The sequence below is a fragment of the Orcinus orca genome, chromosome 11 (genome assembly GCF_937001465.1).
Source record: "Orcinus orca chromosome 11, mOrcOrc1.1, whole genome shotgun sequence".
Taxonomy (NCBI): domain Eukaryota; kingdom Metazoa; phylum Chordata; class Mammalia; order Artiodactyla; family Delphinidae; genus Orcinus; species Orcinus orca.
In genome coordinates this window covers 92,795,040-92,822,073 of record NC_064569.1, presented here as the reverse complement: position 1 = coordinate 92,822,073, position 27,034 = coordinate 92,795,040, and the positions used below count along the sequence as shown (strand labels likewise).

Below are 27,034 nucleotides of genomic sequence, written 5' to 3'. Positions count from 1 at the left end.
CTCTTAGGCCCACCTCGTCTGCCTTCTCTGTCCCCCCAACTAGAACCAAGCAGATTTAAGGCCAAGTTTCGCAGCTTCTAAGCACTGTGACCTTGAGCAAGCTGTCTTCGTCTCTGAGCCTTGGGTTCCTACCTGCCAAATGGAATCCTATAACCCCTGCCTGTCTCAGCCCTGCACACACTCGCTGGACACCCACCGTGGGCTGGGCTCCCTGTCCCTCAAGAGGTCCTCCAGCAAGGCGCAGTTGGGAGCAGGTGGGAAAAGCCCTCTGCACACTGTGAAGTGTTGTCCAGATGTGAAATGCTGGTGTCATCCCCCAAGCATCTTGGAGCAGGGGGCTGGCAGTGAGGCCCCCACTTCCCAGCTGAGAGATCGTGAACTAATGACCAAAGCTCTCTGAGATTCAGTTTCCTCATCTGTACGTCAGGACACACAATACCCGCCTCCCAGTGCTGCTGAGAGGACTAAGCAGAATCACCCTAGGAAGTTTAAGCTCTGTCTCACGGGAACCAAGGGGAGAATTTGCCGTATTGCATGGGCGAGTCCTGGGAGTCCCATGATGGAGAGTCAGTGCTGTGGACGCCCTGGGCCCCTCCCAGGCCTGCCATCCCCTGCCCCTACCGCCCTGGCCTGGCCTGTGAGAATCTAGTCCCAAAGCCAACGGGAAAGGGACCAAGAACACCCGCGGAACGCGGCGGTGGCAGCTGTCCCCACACCCCACCTGCCCACACCCGGCATCTGCCTACCTGAGCCCTGTCTCCTGGTTCCGCGGGAGTGGGTGCTTTGGATGGTGGGGAGGATGCTGCCAGGCCCTTTCTGGGTGATGAGACCCCGGCTGCCAAGAGACCAGAAAGAGACTCTGAGGCAGCTGGAGAGCCTAGAGGTCCAGGAGGCCCAACCCGGCCTGAGCTTTGAGCTCCATGGCTACCACCTGAGGGCAGACCACCGACGCAGTGGGACCAGGCTCCCACTTCACACAGGCAGGGGATGCCTCCCTCCAAACTAAGTGCCAAGGGCAAGCTACCCAACCCTGCCAGGCCTCCGCAAAGCAGAACAGTGACTCCCACCGCACAGGGCAGCGTGAAAAATAAGGCACCAGGGACTTCCCTGGTGGTGCAGTGGTTAAGAATCTGCCTGCCAATGCAGGGGACATGGGTTCAAGCCCTGGTCTGGGAAGATCCCACATGCCACGGAGCAACTAACCCCATGCCCCACAACTACTGAGCTTGCGCTCTAGAGCCCCCGAGGCACAGCTACTGAACCCCGTGTGCCTAGAGCCCATGCTCTGCAACAAGAGAAGCCACCGCAATGAGAAGCCCGGGCACCGCAATGAAGAGTAGCCTCCGCTCACCGCAACTAGAGAAAGCCTGTGTGCAGCAACGAAGACCCAATGCAGCCAAAAATAAATAAATAAATTTATTTTTAAAAAATAAAATAAAATAAATAAAAAAATAAATAAAATAAAATAAAATAAGGCACCAGGACAAGCACAGAACCATCAGCACCCAACATGTGAAAGGACGGGTAGCTTCCTTCCCACGAGGCTGAACACGTGAAGGGAAGGAAAGAAGAGAAACCACATGGCGCTGGCCTGAAGGTTCAGGAAGATGGGCTGGCTCCCTGGGGCCGAGGAGCTGCCCCACCGAAGCCCAAGTGGGCAGGTGCAGCCCGGAACCCTGCCTGCACGCCCTCGAACCAGAAGAAACCCACCGCCCAGCCCACCCGCCTCCTCCATGACTCTGCTCCTTCATTACTCCAGCAAATATCCACTAAGCACCTACTCTGTACCCAGTGATTAAAATAAAACCCCCAAATTCAGAGACCTGTATACCAAAAGATAAATCAATACTACTGTATGCTAATTCTTTTTTTTTTTTTTTGCGGTACGCGGGCCTCTCACTGCTGTGGCCTCTCCCGTTGTGGAGCACAGGCTCCGGATGCGCAGGCTCAGCGGCCATGGCTTACAGGCCCAGCCGCTCCGCGGCATGTGGGATCTTCCCAGACCGGGGCACGAACCCGTGTCCCCTGCATCGGCAGGCGGACTCTCAACCACTGCGCCATCAGGGAAGCCCTATGCTAATTCTTAAAAATAAAATCCAGGGAATTCCCTGGTGGTCCAGTGGTTAGGCGCCTCCAATGCAGGGGGCCCTGTGTTGGATCCCTGGTTGAGGAACTAAGATCCTGCAAGCTGTGAGGCCCGGCCAAAAAAAAAAAATCCGAATTCCTTACTGTGGTCTAAGGTAGCATTGTCAGAACCTCAGGTCACAATCCATTAACGGACCCTGAAATCAACTGAGTGGACTGCAACCAGCATATTGTAAAGATGAATTAGAAGGAAATATCTGCGGGCACCTCATGTTTTAAGGGGAAGAATCGGTTCCTGAAACTTGTTTCAGTGACATATGTGTACATGAACATGGATTATAATGGGAAACATATTTCTTACCATGAGTCATGGTCAAAAAGTTTGGGCCCACTCCCTACCACCACCACTACCCCACCCCCCCACCCCCTACCCCCACCCCAACCCTGGCCTCACCTCCTCCTTCCCCCTCACTCCCCTGGAGCACACAGGCCCCCTGCTGCCCCGTTGCCTGGAATATTCCTCCCCAGATCTTCACATGGCCTCCTTCTCCTCCTTGTTCAAGGCTTAGCTCAAATGTCACCTCCTCAGAGAAGCCCTCCATGACTACTCACCTGAAATAGCCACTTCCTCCTCTCGTTGCTTTTTTTTTTTCTCTTTTTTTTGCGGTACGTGGGCCTCTCATTGCTGTGGCCTCTGCCGCTGTGGAGCACAGGCTCCGGACGCACAGGCCCAGCAGCCATGGCTCACGGGCCCAGCCGCTCCGCGGCACGTGGGATCCTCCCAGACCGGGGCACGAAGCCGCCTCCTCTGCATCGGCAGGTGGACTCTCAACCACTGTGCCACCAGGGAAGCCCCTCTCGTTGCTTTTTATACCATTACCTTATTTTGTTTGCTTATCGGACTTATCTGCAATTATATTAATTACTTTGTTCTCTCTCTCCCTCCCCCATCCTTTAGACTGCAAGCTCTGTGAGTCTGTATCGTTCTCAGCTCTCTCCCTAGCACGTAGCACAGTGTCTGGCACACAGTAGAGGCGAAATAAATATTTGTTAAATGAATGAATAAGTGCCAGGTGCTGGAGTCACGTAGCAGGTCTACAGGGGAGAGGGAGTAATTGAGATACTATGACCAGAGTCTTATATGTTCACCACGGGGCAGGGGGCTATAAGAACACCTGGAGTATATCAGGGCAGGCTGCTTGGAGGAGGCAAAATGTGGGGTGAGAGGATGAGTAGGAAAGAATGTGCCAGAGCATGGGGGGTGAGGATAGGGACTGGAGGATCACCAAGAAGAAAGGCTTAGCAGTAAAGGAATGTGATACATTCAAAGCAGCACAAGAAATTCAGTATGACTACAGCAGGGGCAGTGAGTGGCTTACGCTAAGTCGGGAGAGGCCCTCAGGGGCCCCGCTAAGAAACTGGGCTTCATCCTGATGACACCACCCCTGTCACCCTGGTAGGGGGGAGGTACCCCTCCTCTGAGTCCCTCAGCCACTGGGCTTCCTTCCGTCACACTCTGGTTCCAGACTAGGCTGTGGCTCCTGGAGGTCAGGGGTCAGCTGACATGCCCAGGGTCACCGGCCTCCACGGAGCCTGGCACAAGATGAAAGGAGAGCACGGCACGGTGTTGTCTCAGCCACAGCCAGCTTCCAAAGTTACCCAGTACAGTGAAAGTCAAGCCTGGTCAAAATTACCCTTGAAATCCCTCCCCTCACCCAGAAAGTACGGAAGAGGACCATCTGGGGGAGCCTAAGAGCCAGCTTCGCCTCCAGCGTTGGAACACCTCGCTGCATTCCCTCTGGTTGAGCAGCAGGTGGGATAAAAATGGTTTGCATTTAGGGGCCAAGCCGTATGGTAGCACAAGCTGTGCCTTTAGCAACAGGAGTTCCCCACAGGCCCAGGGGGTGCTCTTGCCCCGGGCAGAACACGGGGAGCTGGGCCACCAGGGTGACCTCACTCCCAGGGTGCCTGGTGAGGACCAGGAACAAAGTGGGCACCACCGACAGTATTACCAAGGGCCCTGCCCCACCTGCCCAGCCCGCAGGTCCCCGGAAGGAGGCCCTCCAGAGAAGAGCTTAGTAGAGGGAGATCGGGGTTTGGCCACAGGGAACCCTCCAGAAGATACGACTGAACTGTGATTCTAGGTGAGCAAGCTAAATTCTAACCAATGGAATAGAAAAGTAATAATAATAGTAACCTTGAGTCCTCAATAAGGACCAGACACAGGTCGTCCTTCCTCATTTACTCCCATCAACCCTGCGAGACGGATGCTGTTCTTATCCTCACTGCAAAGGGGACCCTGAGCCGAGAGGTGACCCTGTGGCCCACTGTCACCCAGACAGTAAATGGCAGCACAGAAACGTTCAGTCCACCTGCCTCTCACCAGACGCTCAGCAGTTGAGAAATACTTTCATTTTTATTTCTAGTAAAATACATATAATGTTATTTGTTCAATTATAATATTAATGCCTAGCATTATGGGGGGGATGGGGAGTAACAGATTATTTTAATCTTTTAATTTTTATGTTTTCTATGTTCTAATTTTCTACAGTAAGCATGTTTTACTCCTAGTAAGAAAAAGAAAATCGGTACTTCCTAGAATACTTTTCTTTTAAGAGATGGGCTGAGATTGTCCACATGGAGAGCAGAGGCTGGAGGAAGGACTGACATGGCAGTGGAGGGGCAAGGTGCCCACCCCCAGAGGACCCCTGACAGCAGTGACACAGCGCAGGAGTCGGGACACCTGAACTTGGTTTTCCTGCTGTGTGACCTTGAGCTCCTCCCTTCCCCTCTTTGAGCCCATTTCCTCTCTGCGGAAGACAAGGCCCAGGAGAGATTCCCACATGGGGACTCTCCAGGCAGGAGGCTCAGTCGCCACCCAGTGACCTGACTCAGGACCGAGAAATACCCTTGCAGCCTCCCATCCCCCCACCCCCACCCCCCTATCCCACCCCACACAATTCCCCAGCCTCTCAGTTCTCAGGCCTTGAAGGTCACTGCTGGGGAAGATGCTGCACAACAGCCCTACAGGACCACTTCCCCACTGGAGGAAAAAAAACCCAGGGAGGTGTCTGCAAACAGGAAGTGAGGTTGGGTGCCAGAGAGGTGAACTCACAGACAGCGGATGAACTCGTCCTGCTTTGTCTCCTCTGACATTATTAATTTTTTTTTTTTCCCCTCACCAAGTGGCTTGTGGGATCTTAGTTCCCCGACCAGGGATTCAACCCGTGCTCCCTGCACTGGGAGCGCCGAGTCCTTAACACTGGACCACCAGGGAATTCCCTCCTCTGACATAATTTCACTCAGTTACTGGTTCACGCGTTTGTTGTCTGTCTACCCCGTCAGACTATGAGCTCCCCGAAGGCAGCGATCTCCTTCACCGCTGTGCCCCCCGGGCCCAGCACAGTGTTATTTTACTCAATTAATATTTCAGTGAGTGAATGAATGATGAGCTGCCTCCCTGTGCCTGTTTGCACCTCAGAAGACAGTGTGACACATGCCCCGCCCCCAGGGCCAGCCTCCCTCTCACCTTGGCCAGGGCTGGCGAAGTGGTTGTAATATTGGGACACGTAGGTCATGATGCTGAGGCAGTCAGGGACACTCATGGAGACCATGTCACTGGGGTCCAGGAGAGCAGGGATTCCCAGCTCCTTCTCAGCCACTTCAAAGGCCTGGGGGCGTGCAGATGCCAGGGTGGGGGAAGGTTTGAGGCGGGGGGGGGGGAACGTGTGGGGTGGGGGGCAGGTGCAGGGGTGGGAGAAGGATGGGGGGTGCACAGAAGCAGTCACAAGCAGGAAGAGGAAGATGAGGCAGGGTCAGTGGGCGCCACTCTGCACAGACCCAGCTTTGCTCAGCGGGATGAGGGCGATGAGGGCAGGGGTGACTGTGACCTGGGGAAGGGGAAGGTCTGGTGCTCCAGGCACAAGTGGGCCAGAGGGGAGCAGGGGGTGGGGAGAGGAGCGGCCAGGGCCCCAGTGCAAGGCAGCTGCTCTGGGAGCTGGTCCATGAGCTCCTCACCTCAGCTCCTGCCCTGCAAGACTCCTGCCCTCCGACACACACCCTCCCAAAACACACAGCCTCGTGGGCTTCCATCTGTCTGGGGGACTCACCAAACGGTTATTCTCGAAGACATTGTCCTTGGAAAGTGAATCAAACTCTCTGCAAGAGACAAAGTGGGGGAGGAGCACTGAGGAGAGGGCTGGGGCAGGGGCGTGACCAGTGGAGGTGACCACAGCCCAGCCAGCCTGGGTCTCAGCAGGGTTGGGGGAGGGGACTGTGGAGGAGGAAACTGAGGCAAGGAACGCGTGCTAACAGAGCGGGGGCTGCCAGGTGGGGCAGAGAATGAGCACACGGCCCCTGGGGGCCTCCAAGCAGAGGCTGGAAATCACTCAGAAGGGGCGGGGTTGAAAAGCCCCAGCTTCAAGTTTATCCCCCAGGAAGCCATGTCCTGACTCAGTGGCAAAGACAAAACTAAGACCAGGACCAGTGCTGGTGACGACAAGGACACCCACAGATTGCTGGCCTCACGCGGAGCACTGGGCTGAGCTCCTGTCTGGAATTTATTTTCAACTCTACTTGGCAGGTATTCACCCCACTTTACAGATAGGGACACTGAGGCCCAGAGAGAGGAAACCACCCCGGGAAGAGGAAGCCGCCCTGGGAATCCACATTTCTGTTCCTTCCACTGCATGTCACAAACCTGGAGAGCCACACCAACTTGCTGAAACCCTAACCCAGGCCGAAGAGGACCGTTGTTCCAATGGGGCCAGGAATAGAACAAGTCTGAACCAGCCTGGAAATAGTACATTCTCCAGAGCTGCTGGCACTGAACGGTCGGCCAACCCTGCTGAGCCACTCCTGGGGGCACCATCCTTCAGGGAGCAGTGAAGGGTGTCCCAGTTCCTAAGCTGGGACAGGTGAGAAGTGGCAGGGCCTGCCGGAGTAACCTAGCTTTTATTTATTCCCCTCCTCACCTCCTGGCTCCAGCTGCTGGAGTGGCTGAAATGAGCAGAGGAGACCCAGCCTTCTTGCTCGGCAGCCTCCTGGGTGCACCCGCCCCAAGCCTTGTCCTTCTATGGCTGGAAACTGCAGCCTGACTGCCTGAGACCTGGGCCCAGAGGCCGGAGAAGGCAGTACGGCCTCCAAAGTCTGGGTCCCAGGCCCTGTTCTTCCAGGTCAGGCTGTGTGACCTTGGGCGGGTTGGCAGTCCTTGTGGTCTTCATTTTCCCATCTGCAAACTAGGGAAAGCCCTCGTACCACCTCCCAGGCTGGTGGGGAGGACCAGGCTTGTTAGAGGCCGGCCTCACAGACACAAGAGAGCCCTCCTCCTCCTGCCCAGCTGCCTGCTAACTTCTCCAGGCAGAGATCAAGGTACAGTGAACGTGGGCCAAGGCAGGAAGGGGTAGTTTGCAAACCCCAGGAGGTGCCGAAGGCCAAAAGGCCGAGTGGACTGGGGAGGGGATTGTGTATGCACTTCAGCCCCTTTGGCCACCTCTGGCCAGACCGCTTCTTTCTCCCCTCAGCTGGGTCCCGAACTCCTCCCCTTGCTTGGCCACTGCCTAAGAGTGTGACCCTGAGCAAGCTACACAACCTCTCTAAACCTCGGGGACACTGTGACACCAGCCCAGCCCCCAACAAAAGCTTGTTCTGAGGCCGAATGAGACAAAAGCAGCTTGTCTGGGCCGTTTATTTCAGTCTCCCAGCAGTGTTCTTAGAAGGCTAGGGTCACCTTTTGTTCACGGCGCGCACTCAACACCCTCCGCAGTGCCCGGTCCTTAGCAGGCACTCCATAAATGTCTGCTGAATGCATAAATGCCGGAAACAGCGTGAAAACTGTAAAGGTCCCCACGGTACTACAATTTTTCCTCCACTTCTCCCTCCCCTACCTTCGTCCCTAATCAACATCTAGGCTTTGGAAACATATTTTCTGAGAGTTTTCGAAGGCTGGGAAGTTCTATTTGGCTCTGGGGGAGGTGAGGAGCACAAAAATGAAACCCACATGGTCCCTCAAGGGAGCTTAAAGATGCCTAGATTTGAGGAGGGGGAATGAGCCCACAGCTCGAGAAGCCTGAACCACTTTAGAAGATGGTGCTTGCCCTCGCCCCTACCCCAGCCCTACTCTCATGGAGATCCTCCCTAGCCGTCACCGAGGTCCTCTCTATGCCTCATATAGGACCCGGGCCTCGGTTTTTCTCCCGTGCAATGGGCTGGCAGCCCAGATGCTGGCCTGCCTTGCAAATGAATGCCTGGACCTGATTCTGGATCTCTTCGCAGGAGGGAAGCCCCCTCCGCTCCACACGAACTCTAGCCACATCCCTCCCTGTGGCCCCATCCACCCTCCTTAGCCAGCAGGAAGCCCTAAGCACTCTGGCCCAGCCACATCTCCCAGCCCTCCCTGCCCTGTGCTATGGGCTCCAACAGTGCCGCCTGTGTCTCTGCTCAGGTGGTCCCCTCTGCCGGGAATGCCCTTCCCTCAGCCCTGACCCAGCTCCTACTACCTCCTTGAAGTCTATGTGACGGCTGGGAGGCCCTCCCAACCTAGCCCTTTGATACAGCACTTCCCACGTGGAGTTATCAGCACTGCTTATACATCTGTTACCCGCATAGGCCATGGGGGACTGTGTGGGGTTTGCCTCTTGGTTGGTTAGTAGCTATTTCCATTACCAGGCACAGTGTCCAGCACAGAGTATAACCCTGCAGACATTTGTGGAATAAACGAAGGAATGAGACTCTTTCATCATCCCTTCCTGCTTAATAACACTTCTTATAATAACTAATGTTAATTGAATGTTCATTGTCCCATTTAATTTCTCCCAACAATCCTGTGAGGTAGGTCTTATTATCAACCCCCCTTTACTGACCAGGAAACTGATGCCTGGAGGGATCCAGTGATTTTCCCAAGGTTGCACACCTAAGACATGGAGGAGCTGACCGGAAACCAAGCAGCCTGCCCTTTGTGCTGGCAGGCTCAGGTCCATTGCGTGGCTTAGCTTGACACCTAAGTCCTGTCACACACTGGCCAACCCTTCCTCACCACTTGCCCCCCAGCCAAAACAGAAGACCCCTTGAACCCTCCGCTCTAATGCGTGGGTCCAGTCTGGGTGCCCTCCTTCTCCAACCTTCAAGGCGCGGCTCCTGAGCCCCCTTACCCCGTGCCACAGGCCCCACAAGAGGCAGCAGCCCACCTACATCTCCACCTCATCTCGTTCGCTTCTGCATCCACACCCCCCAAAACCCTCTCCTCCAGGGCCCACCCCACCACCTACATGGTACAGAATAAATGCATCTACACCATCGAATCCTTGAGGCAATCCTTCCCTTCCTTCCCTCCTTCATCAAAGCCTCCCAGGTGCTGTCTTTGGGGAGCACAGGGGGTGGAACAGACACACAAAGACTCCAGACCCTGTCAGGCTTGGGGAGCCCTGTCCGAGGGGCTGTAAGCAAGACAGTCAAGGACCATGACTCTTGTCCCCAGTTTGCAGATGAGACCGGAAGTACAAGGAATGGCAGCTGCCAGATAAACATGCACTCAGTGTTTTATGAATGAATGAATGAATGAATGAAGAGGTTCCAGGGCCCAAGGAAGAGGGAGCTGAGATAGAAACACCAAGTCAACTGTTCTGGGGTCTGAATAAATTTTCCCGTGGAACCTCACTGGGCACCTGGGGGCAAGAAGAGGCCAATTTCACACCCTGGAGCAGCCCATTAGGGCTGTAGGTCAGACCCTAGGGGTATTCATTCAGCCTCCCTGCCCCACTGAGGACAGCAGAGTCATGCAGCACACACCTGGGGAGACAGGTCTGTGTCCTAATGGGGAGGGGGTTACATCCATTCATCTGACCTCTATTAACCCAGGGATTCCTCTGTGTCAGGAACTGTGCTAGGGCCCTGGAAACATGATCGCACGGGGGAATCAAAGCAAGGGGGCCCCACAGAGGGAACAGGCCTCAATGCCCCACGTGGAGGGGGCTGCTCAGAGTGCCTGTTTAAGAGTTTAGTGTAAGAAAGGCCCAGGGTCCCCGAGGAGGGCTCGGTGCTCCTTCAAAGAGGCAAGGCCTTGGAGGCTTCGGTGTCCCTTGGGCGGAAATCAGTGCCCTGTGGGCGGGGCCAGGGCCTCAGTAGAAAGACCAGCATGGGAGGCGGGCTGTGTTCCAGTGGGCGGGGTCAAAGAGGCCAAGTGGGGGAGGGGTGCCCTGGGTCAGAGGGTCTCCGCGAGGCGTTGGGGGCCCGCGGGAGGGTGGGAGTCTCGGCCTCCGGGGGCGGCGCCTGCCGCCGCCCCGGCTCCGCGTCACTGAGCGGGGCGGGGGTCCCCAGCTCGAGCCCGCGCCGCCCTGCGCCCCGGCCGGCCGCCCGCCCTCCCGGCACTCACAGCAGGTCGGGCCGGTGCCGGTGCAGGATGGCGCAGAAGGCCAGGCCGTCCCGGAAGGAGCTGCTCAGGTCGCGGATGTCCACGCCGCGGTAGCCCTCGCACTGGCGGCGGCACCAAGCCAGCAGCGCGACCCGCGGCCCCGCCATGAGCCGCGCGGGGCTCGGGCCCGGCTCCGGGCGCCGCCGGGACCGGGCTTCACCCTTGGACCCGGCTTGGGCCGGCTTCCAGCTACGGCTGCGGCTATGATTCCGGCGCGGCCCAGCCGGCGCGGCTTGGAGCTCGGGGCGCGACCCGCTAGCGGCGGGCGCGGGGCGGGGAGGAGGCGGGGCCGCGGCCTCGGAGTCCTCGCTCGGGCTCCGGAGCGGGGTCCCGGATCTGCTGCCTGCTTCCCGCCCGGCCCTGCCCGGACCTGCCCGAGCAGCCGCTGCCCGAATGGCCCGGCCCGGCCGGCCGCCGCCTACTCACTGCCGCCCGCTCCCCTTGCTGTGGGCCGGCCGCGGGCGCGGTCGTCCCGCTGGTCTCGGTCCCCGCCCGCCGCCGCGGGGGAGCGGGGAGGGGGCGGTGGCCTGGCGCCCCACCCAGCGGTGGCTCCGCCCCCCAGACGCGGACCCCGCACCCTCACCCGCCTCACGTGCCCAGCACCCCACCGCCCCTCTCCTCGGCGATCCCGGTCACCCCTTCCCACTCCCCGCCGTGGACTCCTCAAAGAACTCTGGGATGGCCCCTGAACCCCTCACCCACCGAAAACTAGCCCCTCCCCACAGTGACTTCTTCCTCCACCACGCTGCCCACCGGGAAGTCTCCTCTTCCTCCCATCCTGAGTGCTTCCCACTCTAAGGACCTGCAAATCCCCCACATTCCCCTGGCCTGAAACTTTGCGGAGGCATTCTCCCCACCCCCGGCCAATCAGGCAGTTCCCCTGCAGACCCCAAAGCACCCCCAGATGACCACTAGCTTCATTCACCCTGTCTCACCACTCCAAAACACCCTTGACCTCCAGGTAGTTCTGTCTGCCACCTTCCCCTCCCCCCAGAGCCGGACCGGGAGACTCCATGCTCCCACCCATGGGACCCCGGGGCCCTTCCCATGGGACGCCCCCACCACCACCACCACCACAGTGGTCCAGGTGTCCACTCAGTGATGTATTGAGCCTGACAAGGGGTCCTGCAGAGTTTTCCTTACCCCCCCCCCGTGTAGGGTCAGGGATCTCACCCCTCCCCACTGGGGCATCCTGACTAGGGTTGGGGGGGTTGGGGTCCCATGGGAAGGACCTATGGGAAGCAGGCCCTTGTCTAATGGGACATTGGGTGTCTGGCCTTGGAACCTCTGCAGCCTCATTCTCCTGCTCCCCCATCCAGACCTGGGTTAGCCACCCTCCCCAGAGGCCTCTCCCGACCTCCGGATGAATCAGTTTCCACTAGGCTGCCGTGGCAGTGACATCACTCTGACCAGTGCAATAGTTAGCTGGGATGAGTCTGTCGCACCACTCCCCCCAAAGGAAGGAGCGGGATCCTACTCATCTCTGTCAGCCATCAGCCCTTGGAGGAGTGGAAAGAACAGGGGTGTACCAACCCAGGCTCGAATCCTGGCTTTCCCCACTCACTCTGCCGTGTGACCGTGTGCCTCCATGAACCTCAGTTGCCACATCTTAATAATGGGGATAATTCCTGCTTTACAAAGTGGCTGAGAGGAGTAAGATGTGCCTCATAATTAGTCTTCACTCATAAACTCTAACTATTGATACCTGGTGCCTGGAAAACATGTGATAAAATGGATTGAAAACATTTTGTACCCAGCTTGTCCCTTGGACCTTTGTGAGTAAATTATGGAGGAAACAGGCCAACTTGGAGAATCCCACCTCCTCAAAGGTTCACTGAGTCCCAGCTCGGAATACAATTATGACCCAGGGGACCCCAGCTTGCCAGCCTGGGGCAGCCTCACACCCTGGATCTGTCCACAGCTGGGAGGCCACCATCTTGGCCCAGAACGCCAACTTTCAGGTTACCTAGGAAGGGGCTGCCACGAGCCAGGCTGCCTGGCCAGCCCCCTTGGCCCCTCACCAACCCTTCGCTGCCGCCTCCGGCCCTGTCCCTGTGGGAAAGCAACTCTAAGAAAGGAGGGTTCCAGGTAGTCTCATTAAATCAGGGACTTGGGCTCACACACCCACCTTGGCCTCCAAAGACCACCAGTACTCTTCATTAAAGCCCAGGAGGGATTATATTCCTCTCCTCACCAGCCTAAGGGGCTCCCTTCAGGTCCCTGAAGACAGTTTCAGATCTGACCTTGATCCCTTTGCCATTAGAGTAGCTCACCCAGCCCAGCCTCTGGGCCCTAATTAGCCATTTGTGGGGTTTAGAAACTCATTATCTGAGTCAGCTCATCATGATAGGAGGTAAGGGCCTCCATGACCACAGCTGTGTGACCACAGGCCAGACAACTCCACCCCTATGAACCCTAATTTCTTACCCTATAAAATTGGGATAATAATCTTTGCCTTGCCTGCGTCCCAAGGTTGTGGGTAATCCGGTGAGATAATGAATGGAAACATGCCGTGCAGACTGTAAATCCAGGGTTCAGGTGGGAGGTGGAACTGTGTTTACAGGTGAGGTCAGAAGCCACAGACAGCTATGCGAGTCAGGTCACCAGCCCCAAATCATACCAAAATATCAGGATTAGGATGAAGGGATTTGGGCCCTTCGTTTGGTGTGTTTATTTTTTAACTATCAGTTAAGAAGTAAATACACTCTCCTTATCAAAAATTTTAAAATAAAGCTAAAGTTCCTACTTGACTGTCTCCCTCAACCCCAGTCCCCTCCTAAGATGTAGGCACGGTTGTCAGTTTTTTGTTTTTTTAATATTTATTTATTTATTATTTATTTGGCTGCTTTGGGTCTCTAGTTGTGGCATGCACACGGGATCTAGTTCCCTGACCAGGGATCGAACCTGGGCCCCCTGCACTGGGAGCACAGAGTCTTAACCACTGGACCACCAGGGAAGTCCCATGGTTGTCAGTATGAAGTCGAACCTTCCAGACCTTGTGCATGCATTTATATTCAAACATGGATTCAACAAATATTGACCAAGTACCTGCTCCTTGGCTGGGGAGCTCCAGGGTAGATAGGGTGAACAAGACAGGATCCCTGCCCTCATGGAACTAACATTCTAATGGAGAAGACAGGCAGGGAACAAATAAAGCAACAGAGATCATTGTAGATGGTGAAAGGGGCTTGGAAGAGAATAAAGTAAGACACTGTGACAGAGAACCATGGGAACAGACGGGGCTTCCAGGGAAGGCCTCTTTGTGGTGGGAACATTTGAGCTGAATGACACCCATCCCCCAAGAAAGCAAGTCGGATGCGAGCCAGTGAGAGATCATTGCAGGTAGTTGGAATCCTTCTAATTTATTCCCAGTAATAGCACAAGGCAGGATGCTGGCAGGGAAGTGCTGGCTAGTGTGGTGAGTGAGACAGGCTAGTGACTACTCTTCGTCCAGAATGATAAGGGGCAAAGGAAAAAGAAGCCCGAAGGAAGAGCAGGCGTCCAGAGGAGGGCCCTGACTAGTCTGGGAAAGGATGCCATACTTTCCACTTCCCATTCTTCCTGCCAGCCTGCTTTGCAGGAGGGCTGTGATGGAGGGAGATGCAAAGGCAGAATGAAGAAAAACCCCACGGGGTGGGGTGGGGAGTGGGGGGAGAAGCTGATGTCGAATGAGCACTGGTGGGAATGGCTGAGTGAATGAATGACCAGCACTTACAGCTTACACTTATTTTCACACACAGATCTCAAGGTAAATTTCAGAAAGATGAAAAGGAGAGGAACGGCCATGGTGGGGACCTGGAGAGGCTGAGGGGGAAAAGAATGTCATCATTGCCTCTGGGAATCTCTGGCTGTTGAGTCCCCACCTGACTCTGCGCCTGCTCAGAGGTGGGGGCTGGGGGCCGCTTCTCTCTCAGAGCCGGAAGTCCACCTGTGTCTGTGCGTTCCTGGGTGTGGGAGGTGATGCCTGGTTGGCCCCATTTCACTCACCACCTACTCTCTTTGCCACTGACCTGCTGGGAGACCCTGGATAAATATGTCACCTGTCAAAGGTTCAATGTCAATATCTATAAAAGGTGGGCCTTTGCCCACCTTGGGATGCAGCAGGCCTGTTTCTAGGACTCTATCCTCCAGAAATACTATCCCCGGGGCCCCAAGATGCACATACAAAGATGCTCATTGTTCGCTAACAGCAAAGCACTGGGAGCAACCTAAATGTTCATGAGGGACAGCATAATTGAGTTTCAATACAGCTGGAAAACAGAAAACCACCAGCTGTTAAAAAGAGCGTCCTGGGGGATTTCCCTGGCGCTCCAGTGGTTGAGACTCCACGCTCCCATTGCAGGGGGCGCAGGTTCTGGTCGGGGAATTAGGATCCCACATGCCCACGGTGTGGCCACACACACAAAAAATATCCTGGAAACAACAAGGTCCTACTGTATAGCACAGGAAACTATATTTAATATCCTGTGATAAACCATAATGGAAAAGAATATGAAAAAAAAGAATATATATATGTGTATAACTGAGTTACTTTACCGCACAGCAGAAATTAACACAACATTGTAACTCAACCATACTTCAATAAAATTTTTTTAACAAGTGTCATGGAAATACATCCTCAAAAGAAGTGAAAAAAAGCTAGCTGTAAAATAACAGATACACTAGGATTCCATTTTTGCAAAACAAAACTTATATATATATAACAATATATCACATATACTTATGTATATGAACATGTACATGTGCAGATATATGGAATTTTAAAACATCACAAAGAAAGGAAAAAATCTACCCAAATGCTGTCAATGGTTCACTATAGGAGTGAGATGGGGGTGTGGCAAACTCACTTTTTTTTTTTTTAATAAACTTATGTATTTATTTATTTTGGGCTGCGTTGGGTCTTCGTTGCTGTGCGCCGGCTTTCTCTAGTTGCGGCGAGCAGGGGCTACTCTTCCCTGCGGTGCGCGGGCTTCTCGTTGCGGTGGCTCCTCTTGTTGCGGAGCACGAGCTCTAGGCGAGAGGGCATCAGTAGTTGTGGCTCACGGGCTCTAGAGCGCAGGCTCAGTAGTTGTGGCGCACGGGCTTAGTTGCTCTGTGGCATGTGGGATCTTCCCGGACCAGGGCTCGAACCCATGTCCCCTGCAATGGCAGATGGATTCTTAACCACTGAGCCACCAGGGAAGTCCCAGATTCACTTTTTACAAGTCATTATGGTCCGAATTTGTAACAACAGCAGGCATAACTTCTTAAAATAACAGTTTCGAGATATAATTCACATACCATAAAGTTCACTCTTGTGAACAATTCGTGGTTTTTAGTATATTCACAGGGTTGTGCAACCATTATTTTATTTAGAATATTTTCATTACCCCCCAAAGTCTGTACCCATTAGCACTCACACCCAATACCTGCCCGCCACCCCTGCCCCACCCCTGGCAACCACTATTCTGCTTTCTGTGTATTTGACTCCTCTAGGCACCTCCTATAAGTGGAATCATCCAATATTTGCTGCTGATTAATTTTAGACTCTTGCTCTGATCATAATCTTAACCAGTCACTTGAAAAAACAAATGAACTTTCTCATACCAACACAACATCGTTTGCAGTTTAATTAACAGTGCTAGAAGCGAAAGGGGCTCTAATTTTAAAACAAAAGCAGCCCCAAATAAGCAAGAGGAGATTTGCTCACACAGAGGGCCACAGCAGGTCACTGGAAGACAAGAAATCCAGGTAAGTCAGGTAGAGCAAGTATAACTTCATAATGAAAAGAATAACAGGGGAGGGAGCAGGACTTTAGGAAGTGGACCATCCTTCCAGTCTGGACAGCTTGGAGCCTCAGTACCTGTGAGCTTCTAATTCTAGGATTTCATTTTTCTAAGCTTCTCTGACTCCAAGATCCATGTGGGTCTGACCACTGTGCTTTTCTCTCAGGGCCCTACCCAGGCCCTTGGCTCTGAGCTGCTCGCTGGGGGAGCAGGGCCCTGTGGACAATAGGAACATTGTGGGACCTCGGAAGCTGGGGCCTGGAGGCATGTGGGAGGTTTCGCTGCTCTCCTGGTCCTCACTTCGCCACAGGCATGCCCTGAGCGTGCCAGGACAGCATCCTGCGCCCCCGTCCCAGCCTGCCGGGATGAGCCTCGGTTTCCTGGAATCCCAGCAATGTCTGAGGATAGGCAGCTATGCCAAGCCATTCTCCACAGACCCTACTGTTCCCCACATACTGTATACACATTCTGGAAAATCGGTCTGGGATTGGGCAAGTAAGTTTGAATCCTTACCCCAAAATGAAACAACTCTCCAATTAAACCCTCCAGAGCAGAGAGGACCATGTGCTGTCCGTCACTGGGAGGGTTCTCTCTGAGCTGGGAGATACTCCTACTTTGCCTTCTGGGTCTGTCCCCGGAGCGGAGGCAGGTCAAAGAAGCCACTGAAATATCCAGGCTGGAAAGGACCCTTTGGGAGTATTTAGCAAAGCCCCTCAGTATACAGGAGACTGGAGCCAAGGAGGGGAGGTGCTTGCCCAGGATGATAGAGGCAGTTAGAGGGGGAGCTGGGGCCGAACCCCATCCCCAGCCCCTTACTCTCCATGCTACAGGATGCTTGGGAGGCCCCAGCCTGCCACGCTGTCCCCCACCCCTTTTGGCTTCCTCTGAAACACGTATTGCTGCTGTTCCAAATCCTGCACAGGCTTCAAGGCCCAGCCCAGACATCACCTCCTCCCTGAAGCCTTCCCTCATAGGCCCAGATGGAAGCCACAACTCCAGGTCTTCTTACAGATTCCCACCCTTGAATTAGATGGAAACTACAGGGGAATCCTTGCCAATTTCAGAGAGAAATTTCCACATGCCTACCCTGGAGGGACTGGCAGGCCAGTGTGGGAGACAGACATGTAAACAATCACAAAAAACAGTCACAGAAAGACAAGACAAGGGAGGTGATATAGAGATGGACAAAGTGCTATAGCACTTCCACAAGGAGCCTCTCATCTCCTGTCCGGGGACTGAGGCTTTATCCCTGAAGGCTGTGTGGAGGAAACGGCATTTGAACAGTGGCTCACACTGTGTGGCATTTATTTGTGCATATGTGTCTCTCCCCATTAGGCTGTGAGATCCAATCCTTAAGAATATTTTATTTATTTATTTATTTATGGCTGTGTTGGGTCTTCTTTGTTACGTGCGGGCTTTCTCTAGTTGTGGTGAGCAGGGGTTACTCTTCGTTGCGGTGCACAGGCTTCTCAAGGCTTCTCATTGCGGTGGCTTCTCTTGTTGCGGAGCATGGGCTCTAGGTGCACGAGCTTCAGTAGTTGTGACACGCGGGCTCAGCAGTTGTGGCTCGCGGGCTCTAGAGCGCAGGCTCAGTAGTTGTGGTGAATGGGCTTAGTTGCTCTGCAGCACGTGGGATCTTCCCAGACCAGGGCTTGAACCCACGTCCCCTGCATTGGCAGGTGGATTTTAACCACTGCACCACCAGGAAGTCCCCAATCCTTAGGAATATTGATGGCTTGGGACATTCCTGGTGGTCCAATGGTTAAGAATCTGCCTTCCAATGCAGGGTACTTGGATTTGTTCCCCGATTGGGGAACTAAGATCCCATGTGTCAAGGGGCAAACTAAGCCTGCACACCACAACTACTGAGCCTGCGCGCTCTAGAGCCAATGTGCCACAACTAGAGGTCCCACGTGCCGCAACGATGAGTCCGTGTGCCACAACGAAGACCCAATGCAGCCTAAATAAATAAATATTTTTAAAAATATATTTTTAAAATGTATATGTGTAGCTGATTCACTTCGTTATAAAGCAGAAACTAACACACCATTGTAAAGCAGTTATACTCCAATGAAGATGTTAAAAAAAATATACTGATAGGTAACCTTTACTGACACTAACCATATGCTAGACTGTGTGTGTGTGTGTGGTGTTTTCTTCTTTCTTTCTTTCTGTTTTTTTTTAAATTAATTTATTTATGGCTGCATTGGGTCTTCGTTTCTGTGCGAGGGCTTTCTCTAGTTGTGGCAAGCGGGGGCCACTCTTCATCGTGGTGCGCGGGCCTCTCACTATCGCTGCCTCTCTTGTTCTCTGCGGAGCACAGGCTCCAGATGCGCAGGCTCAGTAATTGTGGCTCACGGGCCCAGTTGCTCCGCGGCATGTGGGATCTTCCCAGACCAGGGCTCGAACCCGTGCCCCCTGCATTGGCAGGCAGATTCTCAACCACTGTGCCACCAGGGAAGCCCCTTTCTTTCTTTTTTTTTAATTTTGGCTGCACCACGCAGCATGTGGGATCTTACTTAGTTCCCCGACCAGGGATCGAACCTGTGCCCCCTGCAGTGGAATTACAGGGTCCTAACCACTGGACGTACAGGGAATTCCCATGTGGTGTTTTTCTTGTTAATGTGCATTACCTCTGGTTTCTCACAACTCTGTGAGCTTCACATGATCACTGTTTACTAATGAGGATAAAACTCTGAGAGGGTAAAGCCCTCTCGAAGCCACACAGCTGTCAAAATATGGTCAGGACGCCGTCTGGCTCTTTCTGACTTCACAAAGAACTTTCACCACAAGGATGTGCCGCTGGTGGACTGAGGCCAGCATCGTGTCTGGTTCACCCCTGCATACCTAGTTTTCACTATAAGTTCATTCACTGCTATGTACCTGTGAGTTTGGTGAGCAAGAACCTCCCAGGTGCCCCATGTCTGCAGCCCCTGGCAGCCCTGGCAGCAATGCTCCTGAAACCGTGCACCTCACATTGGGACCTGAACCTACGTGCCGGGACTCGAACCCACGCAGCCGGGACTCAAACCCAGCCCAAACCCACAGTGTTCCAACTGAGATCACACACCTGGTTTCAGGACTTAATGAAGCTCAGGTTCTTGATGTCTCATCATAGAAAGAATTCAGTTAGAGACAAAGTGGTAGGTAAGAAGTGGATTTATTTAGAGAGAAACACACTCCACAGACAGAGTGTGGGCCATCTCAGAAGGTGAGAAAGGCACCGGGGTATGGGGGTTGTCAGTTTTTATAGGGGTGGGTAATTTCATAGGCTAATGAGTGGGAGGAGTATTCCAGCTATTTCAGGAAGGGGTGGGGATTTCCAGGAAGTGGGCCACTGCCCACTTTTTGATCTTTATGGCTGATCTTGGAACTGCCACGGCGCCTGTGGATGTGTCTTTACCTTGCTGATGTGTTACGGTGAGCATATACTGAGGCTCAAGGTCTAGTGGAAGTCGACTTGTCTGCTATCTTGGACCCATTTGGTTTTAATCAGTTTATGTCATGTCCTCGGGCTATGTTATTCTTTCAAAGGTTGTGCCCTGGGCTTCCCTGGTGGCGCAGTGGTTGAGAGTCCACCTGCCGATGCAGGGGACATGGGTTCGTGTCCCGGTCCGGGAAGATCCCACATGCCGCGGAGCGGCTGGGCCCGTGAGCCATGGCCGCTGAGCCTGCGCGTCCGGAGCCTGTGCTCCGCAACGGGAGAGGCCACAGCAGTGAGAGGCCCGCGTACCGCAAAAACAAAAACAAAAACAAAGGTTGTGCCCTGCGCCCTCCCCTCCTGTTTCACTCCCAGCTCACTTCCGATGGCAATAAACAGGACTAGTACTGGAAGGCTAACAGGGTTGGTGCTCGGATGCAGATGGAATGTTCTAGGCCCTAAGTTGGGTTCCTGTGGCTCTGCAGTGGGGCTCAGGGGCAGAAATTTGGCAGGAAGGAGGGAGAGGGAGGCCAGAGGGGCCTGACTTAGAGTTGGGACTGCAAAGCCAGCCCTCGTTTATGCTTGGACTCTTTAGGGGTGACTGGGGTTACAGTTGAGGTCCTGGGGCCTGGAGCCCTCTCAACTACCCCTCAGTATCAACCCAGCCCGATCTGCAAGTCAAAAGCAGGCAGGTGGGAAACAGTTTCTGAGCCTCCCTACCCCAGGAAGGTCACCTCCCCTCTGAGGACCAAGTGACAAGGAAGGGGCTGTCAGGCTGGAGAGATTTCGGTCAGCCAGAAGGTCAGACCACCTGCCACCTGTCAGACACTAGAAAAGGACTGTTTGTCTCCCACCTACCTGACTGTCTACACGGAACTGTGAGCAAGGCAGCTCTTCCCATTTGAAACAGAACATGAGACTTTCCTGCAGAAGCTCTGAGTGAGTTGTTTTCCCAGTAGACAGAACAGAGAGAGGTTAGCAAGGGCGAACCTCATCTCCAGGTGACACAATACAACACAACTGGGACGGGTAAGGGTAACAGCAAACACTTGTATCATGCTCCACAGCTTTATATGCTGAGGCTCAGAGGGGCCCAGGGAGGCAGGTGGGGAAGAACTACTCACTCCATTTGATGCACGAGGAAGCAGAGGCCCAGAGAAGTTAAGCAACCTGCCTGAAATCTCCCAGCTTCTAAGAGGGCAGTGTCAGGACTTGTATCTAGGCCCGCTGCCGGATCAGAGAGTGGAGAAGGCCACCCTCCAGGTCCACCAGCCCCAGGGAGAGAAATGGGAGTGGGGGTGGGAACAGGAGGAAGGTAACTTAATCAAGGGCGGGGCCAGGAATACAGCCGCAGGTTTGATAGGAATGTGGAGCCGGGAACCGGGATGACTTGCTGCTTCCGGTACCCGCCTCCTTCTCAGAAACATCAGGAAAATTGCTGGTCAGGCTTTGGATCAAATTGGCCGCCCCCTGCCTCCCTCTCGACCTCTTCCTGATGTGCTTCCCCCACCCCACAGCCTGGCTCCTGACCCCAAGCAACAGGCCAGGCCGGCCCCTCTCCAGTGTGCAGGGCAGGTGGGCACGGGGATGAGAGGCCATCGGGAGGAAGAGCCAGTGCGGCACACCCACACTCTTCATTTGCTGAAGAGTGAATACATTCATCATTTATGCACTCTATGCATCTGCCTTCTAGAAAGGATTTAAGGCACACCATCACTTATTGATACACTTATATCGTTTCATTTGATGAACCCCATTGATTCACTTCCTTGTACCTTCATCATTCATTCATTCAACTAATTCTCTTTATTGCAAAGGCCATTGCTCCCAACTGCTGCCTCCCTTTTCTCAGGTATTCATGGGGGCTCCTGGCCCATTTAATCCTAGAATGTTACCCAGAATTCTAGAACTGCAGGGGCACAGCCTTCGGACAACAGCAGGTCTCAGTGCCTCATTTTGCAGATGAGGAGGTGGTCAGTATCCACCGAAGGCCAAGGCCATTCCGGGAAGAGAAGCCCCATCTTGGGCTTGCAGTCCAGTCCACACTGTGGAAAGGAAGCCAAGGCCACCACAGGCTGGTCTGTGTGGCGAGGAACCAGCTCCAGCCTTGGGGTCTGAAGAGCAGGGTTCCGGCCCCAGCTGTTCACTGCCTCTGCCCAAGTCTTACACCCTGGGCATCTCCACCTGGATGTCTCACAGGGTCCTTGAACTCCTGTCTGAACCCAGTTCTCTACCCACCTTCACATCCTTCCTGTTTCAAACCTGCCCACTCACCCCATCTCAATCGTGGTTCCACTGTCTCCGCAGCTGCAAAAGCCAGAAGACTGGGCATCTCCCCGCCCCTGCCCCTGCATATCTGGCCAACTGCCAAGTCCTGCCCTCTGTAACCTCCCAAATGGCTCTTGAATTCTCCAGCCTCTCTCCACCCCTGCTGCCACCACTCTGCACGAGCCCCAGCTCCTCTACAGCTGGGCTGCTCTAGACAAGTGTCTCAGCCTCTCTGTGAACTGGTCTCTACACTGTCCCTACACAGACTTGCCTTGGGTCCACCAACGAGCAGGGAGTAGAGAAAGCCCCTGGGTGAGTCTGCAGGCTCCGAGTCCCAGCTCCACCATGAAGTAGCCTTGCTGATCCATATACTTTATGCCTGTGATTTCCAAGGTCATGGCCAGCTAATAATGGACTTCATTCGCTAATCACACACGACAGCCAGGTGCTGTGCTAAGTACTTTATATAATTTAATCAAGTGAAATGCTACCCCCATTTTATAGATGAGGAAAGTGAGGCACTGAGAAGCTAAGTAACTTGGCCCATGGTTACACAGCCAGTATGTGGAGTCGGGATTCAAACCCAGGTCTGGCCAAGCCCGAGCCACACACTTCGCTGTGCTGCCTTCTCTTGCCGGTGCAGGAACTTTTGGTAACTGGCACCACCCAGAGCTCCCCATTCCCTGCTAATTAAACCCTCACTCCCTTTATGCGTGGGAGGATTATGAACCTGCTTCTTCCACTCCAGGCAAGCTGGAATAAAAACCCTGTGAGCTGGCTGCAGCTGCTTAAAGCCCTGCGTTCCTCAAGCCGTACCAGGCGGAGTTCAGCTGTGCCTGCCCCCTCACAAGGGCTGCCGGCTGCCCAGCACTGCCGCGGGACATGGGCCAAGACACTGGGAAACGGCCCAAGCCAGGCTCTCACACACTGGCTCTGTGTGACCTTGAGCTCCTCAAATGGCCCATCTACTGGTAAGAAGGGTGCTGAGGCTGGTGTGTATAAAACTGATGACTAATAAGAAGCTGCAGTATAAAAAAACAAACAAAAGAACCACTAATACGAAACTTTCTTTGGGTTATTTGTATGGAAATATGTTAATATAAATGTTTCAGACATTACATGAAATTTCTAAAAATCTTATATGTTCTGGTATGTTATAAGTCATAATTCTAGTTATTACTTTAAAATGTATATCTCAGAAATAACTAAATTTCCTTGTCAATTGCATTATTATGAACTTTCATCAAATCTTTAACCGTGGTCATTTTTAAGTCTTTTGTCATTTACAGACAGTTCTGGGTGTACTCTGATGCTTTCGCAAAAATGTTCCTATAAAAGGGTTCCATCTTCAAGGAATTCATGGAAAAGACTCTGACGAGGACAGGTTTCTGGTAACTGACCATACTGCTGAACTGAATGAATAAGCATTTTCAGAACTCTAATGGAAAACTGATGAATTTATAAAAATGCTAACAAAAGATCAAGATGAAAAAAAATTAATTACATGGACTGAGTGAACTGATGAGGATGATTATAATTTTTGTGACTTTCTGTTTGAATAAAAAAAAATTCCCACAAGGACTCAGAGGCAAAAAATATACAAATCAATTTTCACTGCAAAGTAAAGGAGCTGTTACAGTGGAGGATTACTGGACTGAATGTCAATATTATGACATAGTATGAGTGTGTTTCATGTTTGGTAATTGCAATCATTGTTGCTTTTATTGTGGTCATCCACTTACAATGCTTGGTGTCAGTTTATTTATCTCTTGTAAAAATAAAATGCAGTGTGCGTGTGTGAAAAAAAAAAGTGAATGCATGTTATATTTTATTAATAAAATACACATAAAAGGGCTTCCCTGGTGGCGCAGTGGTTGAGAGTCCGCCTGCCGATGCAGGGGACACAGGTTCGTGCCCCGGTCCGGGAAGATCCCACATGCCGCGGAGCGCCTGGGCCTGTGAGCCATGGCCGCTGAGCCTGTGCATCCGGAGCCTGTGCTCCGCAACGGGAGAGGCCACAACAGTGAGAGACCCGCATACCGAAAAAAAAAAAAAAAGCACATAAAATATTTTCCCCAAAACCTAAAAAAAAAATAAAATTTAATTTAAAAATAAAATTTACTGTTAAGAAGCAGAAAAAAAAAAGAAGAGTGCTGAGGGACCGGGTCAGACACAACACACCTTGACCTGGCATAATTTTAGTGATGGAGACGGGAGACTCTGACATAAACTATGAGACTCTGGTGGTGAAATCAAAACAAGTTAACACCGGGGGTGCTCAGGTGCGTCTATATCCTATGAGTCACCAGTGCCAAATGTCAGGACTGGTTGTGGGTACACAAGAGACGGTACTGCATGGGCCATTCTTAACGAGGCCAGGGAACCAGGGTGTACACAGGCACTGGGGGCGGGGGTGCAGTAAGGCCTGGCTGGCACTGGCCTGGCGATCCAAACGCTTGGCAGGATCCCAATGCTGCCACTCGTTAGACTCCAGCAAGGTAACAGATGAAGTGCCTGGAAAGCTACCAAGAGCTCTATGAATGTTTGGACTTATTACATATTAACTAAGAGGCTGCTTTTTGTTTTCCTTCCTTTTGGAGGAAGGATGGCATCCCAGAGACAGCACAGCCTTTAGAACTGGGCTGACCTGGGTTCTGTCCTGGGTCCTCTTTAGCTCTGGGAACTTGGACAAGTTGTGTAACCTCCCTGGTGGAGAACGGCCTCCTAACTCAGACTTAGTCACAGCCTTTACAGTCTCGACAAGGCCTATATGACTCCCCATGATCGGGAGCTTCACTGGTCTCTGGCCTCTTCCTCCCTCGCCCTTGCTAGCTCTGCTCCAGCTGGCCTTTTCACTACATTCTCTCAACATTACAAAACATGCTCTGACCTCAGGGCCTTTGCACTTGCAGTTTCCTCTTCCTAACACTTTCTTCAAGTATCTGCAATGTGGCCTCCTTGCCCCCTGCATGTCTCTGACCAAATGATACCAATTAGTGTGATCTCTTCTGACCATCCAATTCAAAGGGGTAACTCCTACCCTGGATTTTTCTGCACAAGATACCTCGCCATCCAACATACTATATATGCTTTACCACCTGTCTCCACTCATTAGAATTTAAGTCCCATAAGGACAAGGGCTTTTTTTCTTTATAACTGAAAAATTAAATTGTTATTTGTTTTCTAGGGGGTTTGTTTTTTACCCACTTCCTTTTCCCTCTCACCTAGCAGTGCCTGGCTTGTAGAAAAAACGATACAACCTTCTGTGCATAAAATCCTATAATGTGCCGGATACACAGCAGGCATTCTATTAGACACCTAGAGCCGCCGCAGCAAATTACCACAAAGTTAGTGGCTAAAACAGACACTTATTCTCAGTTCTGGAGGTGAAAAGTCCAAAATCAAGGTGTCAGCTCTAGGGGAGAGCACTTCCTCGCCTCTCATAGCTTCTGGTGGCTCCAGGCGTCTCTTAGCTTGCGGCTGCATCTCTCTAATCTCTGCCTGTCTTCATGTGGTCCCCTCCTCCCTGTGTGTCTCTGTGTCTAAGGACACTTGTCACTGGATTTAGGGGCTGCCTGGATAATCCAGGGTGCACTCATCTTGAGATCCCGAACTCACATCTTTATCCAAACGTCACACTGATAAGTTCCAGGGGTTAGGACATAGACGTATCTTTTCGGGGACCAGCATTCATTAACTACTAGGAAACAAGGATACAGAAGAGCTTATGAATTCCAAGCACGGGGGAGAAATAAATAACTGAGCATCTCACTTATTCCTCACGACTGCCCAGTAAGGCAGATTCTACTATCCTTGTTTACATGCAAGGAACGGGGCTCCTGCAAGCAGGAGCTTCCACCCCAAGAGCCATACTGGTGTCCACCCGAGTGACAGGTGACACCCCAGATAAGGAGGAAGCCAGTTCACCCAGCTCCAGCCACTGCCATCCCCATGCCAAGCCCCTGGAGCAGGCCCAGCTCTGCCTGGCCGCAGGCTCTAGGGCCCCTCAGGTGTGCCCAGAGGTCACATAGTAAATTAGTGAGACAATTCAGACTTGAATCTAGGTGTCATGCCTTCAAGCCAGCGGCTCTTTCCATGTTCTCAAGCTCCCTTATAACCAGAAAACTCAAAAGGAACCAGCACAAAGCCTAGCTTGAGAATTCACAGCAACCCTGTCACTGGGTGGGGGGTAGCAACCTCATCAGCTACACCCATCCAAGTTCCAGGAAATACCCCCTTGCTTTGGAGCTAACATAGACCACGCAGCGCGGCACACAGGATCTTACTTCCCAGACCAGGGATGGAACCCGTGCCCCCTGCAGTGGAAGTGCGGAGTCCTAACCACAGGACCGCCAGGGATGTCCCGACCATGCAGTTTTTGATGGGGTATTTATTGCTGTTTCACCTCTTGCTGCCAGTCTTAGGGTAGGGCTTTCTAAAGTAAAACCACAAGTTTGAGAAACGAAAGACCTGCCTTCACTACCTACTGCTTTGGCCTTGGACAAGCTATTTAATTACTCTGAGCCTCACTTTCCTCATCAATAAAACCAGGATTCCACATCTACCCATCTCCAGAGTGAGATAATGCATGAACAGTGTTCAGACCATTCTGAGGGCCTTACTCCTGAATATAAAGTTTCTACAGCTCCAGGAACACTTGATCTTTGATGGGTAGGTTGTGTGAGTTACCTGAGACAACCAGTTTCAGTAAAGTTTGTTATTATTATAGATCAGTATGATCTGTGCTTTGTTAGAAAAGATTAGAAATTGGCTCTGATAACAGTGTGGGCTGCTCGGTTTGGGGATGCAGAAGATGCCATCTCAAAGAAATACCCAAGATGGCAGATCCCATATGGTTGTTTAAGGGAGGGATGGCAGAGAGAGGGAAAAACGGACACAACTCAGCTGTGACTGGCCGTGAAGGTTCCGGCAGACAAGCAGTAGCTCCGAACCTCACTGAGGGTGGGAGAGGCTGCCCACGACATAAACCAAAGTTTTCAGTGTGAAAAGTCAGGAGACCTGGGAGCAGAAGACAGCAGAGTCTGGAGCCAACTCTTTGCTTCTCCTTATAACTACGTGACCTCGATC

The 27,034-nt window shown here is 52.8% G+C and overlaps 1 protein-coding gene and 1 long non-coding RNA gene across 7 annotated transcripts in view; one reads left to right on the top strand and one right to left on the bottom strand.

The window, feature by feature from the left end:
* Window positions 1–10,944, bottom strand: part of MICALL1 (MICAL like 1) — a 28,089-nt gene extending 17,145 nt beyond the window's left edge. Inside the window, exons 1-4 of one of the 6 annotated variants that reach the window (XR_007470345.1) lie at window positions 10,454–10,944; window positions 6,195–6,243; window positions 5,615–5,756; window positions 747–835 (exon numbers count right to left, since the gene is read on the bottom strand). Coding sequence is in view for 4 of the 6 variants with exons in the window: in XM_049694955.1 (XP_049550912.1) it covers window positions 747–835; window positions 5,615–5,756; window positions 6,195–6,243; window positions 10,454–10,599 (426 nt within the window). In the remaining 2 variants the exon portion in view is untranslated. Of the gene's footprint in view, window positions 1–196; window positions 715–746; window positions 836–5,614; window positions 5,757–6,194; window positions 6,244–10,453 lie in introns of those variants that run through there. The other 5 variants (XR_004476647.2, XM_049694955.1, XM_033405031.2 and 2 more) reach the window with 5 other exon arrangements.
* Window positions 10,945–16,073: 5,129 nt separating this feature from the next.
* LOC117196462 (uncharacterized) lies at window positions 16,074–23,756 on the top strand. The gene is made up of 3 exons (XR_004476646.2): window positions 16,074–16,222; window positions 22,695–22,917; window positions 23,236–23,756. It is a non-coding gene; the product is annotated as an uncharacterized LOC117196462 (long non-coding RNA).
* The last annotated feature ends 3,278 nt before the right edge of the window (window positions 23,757–27,034 follow it).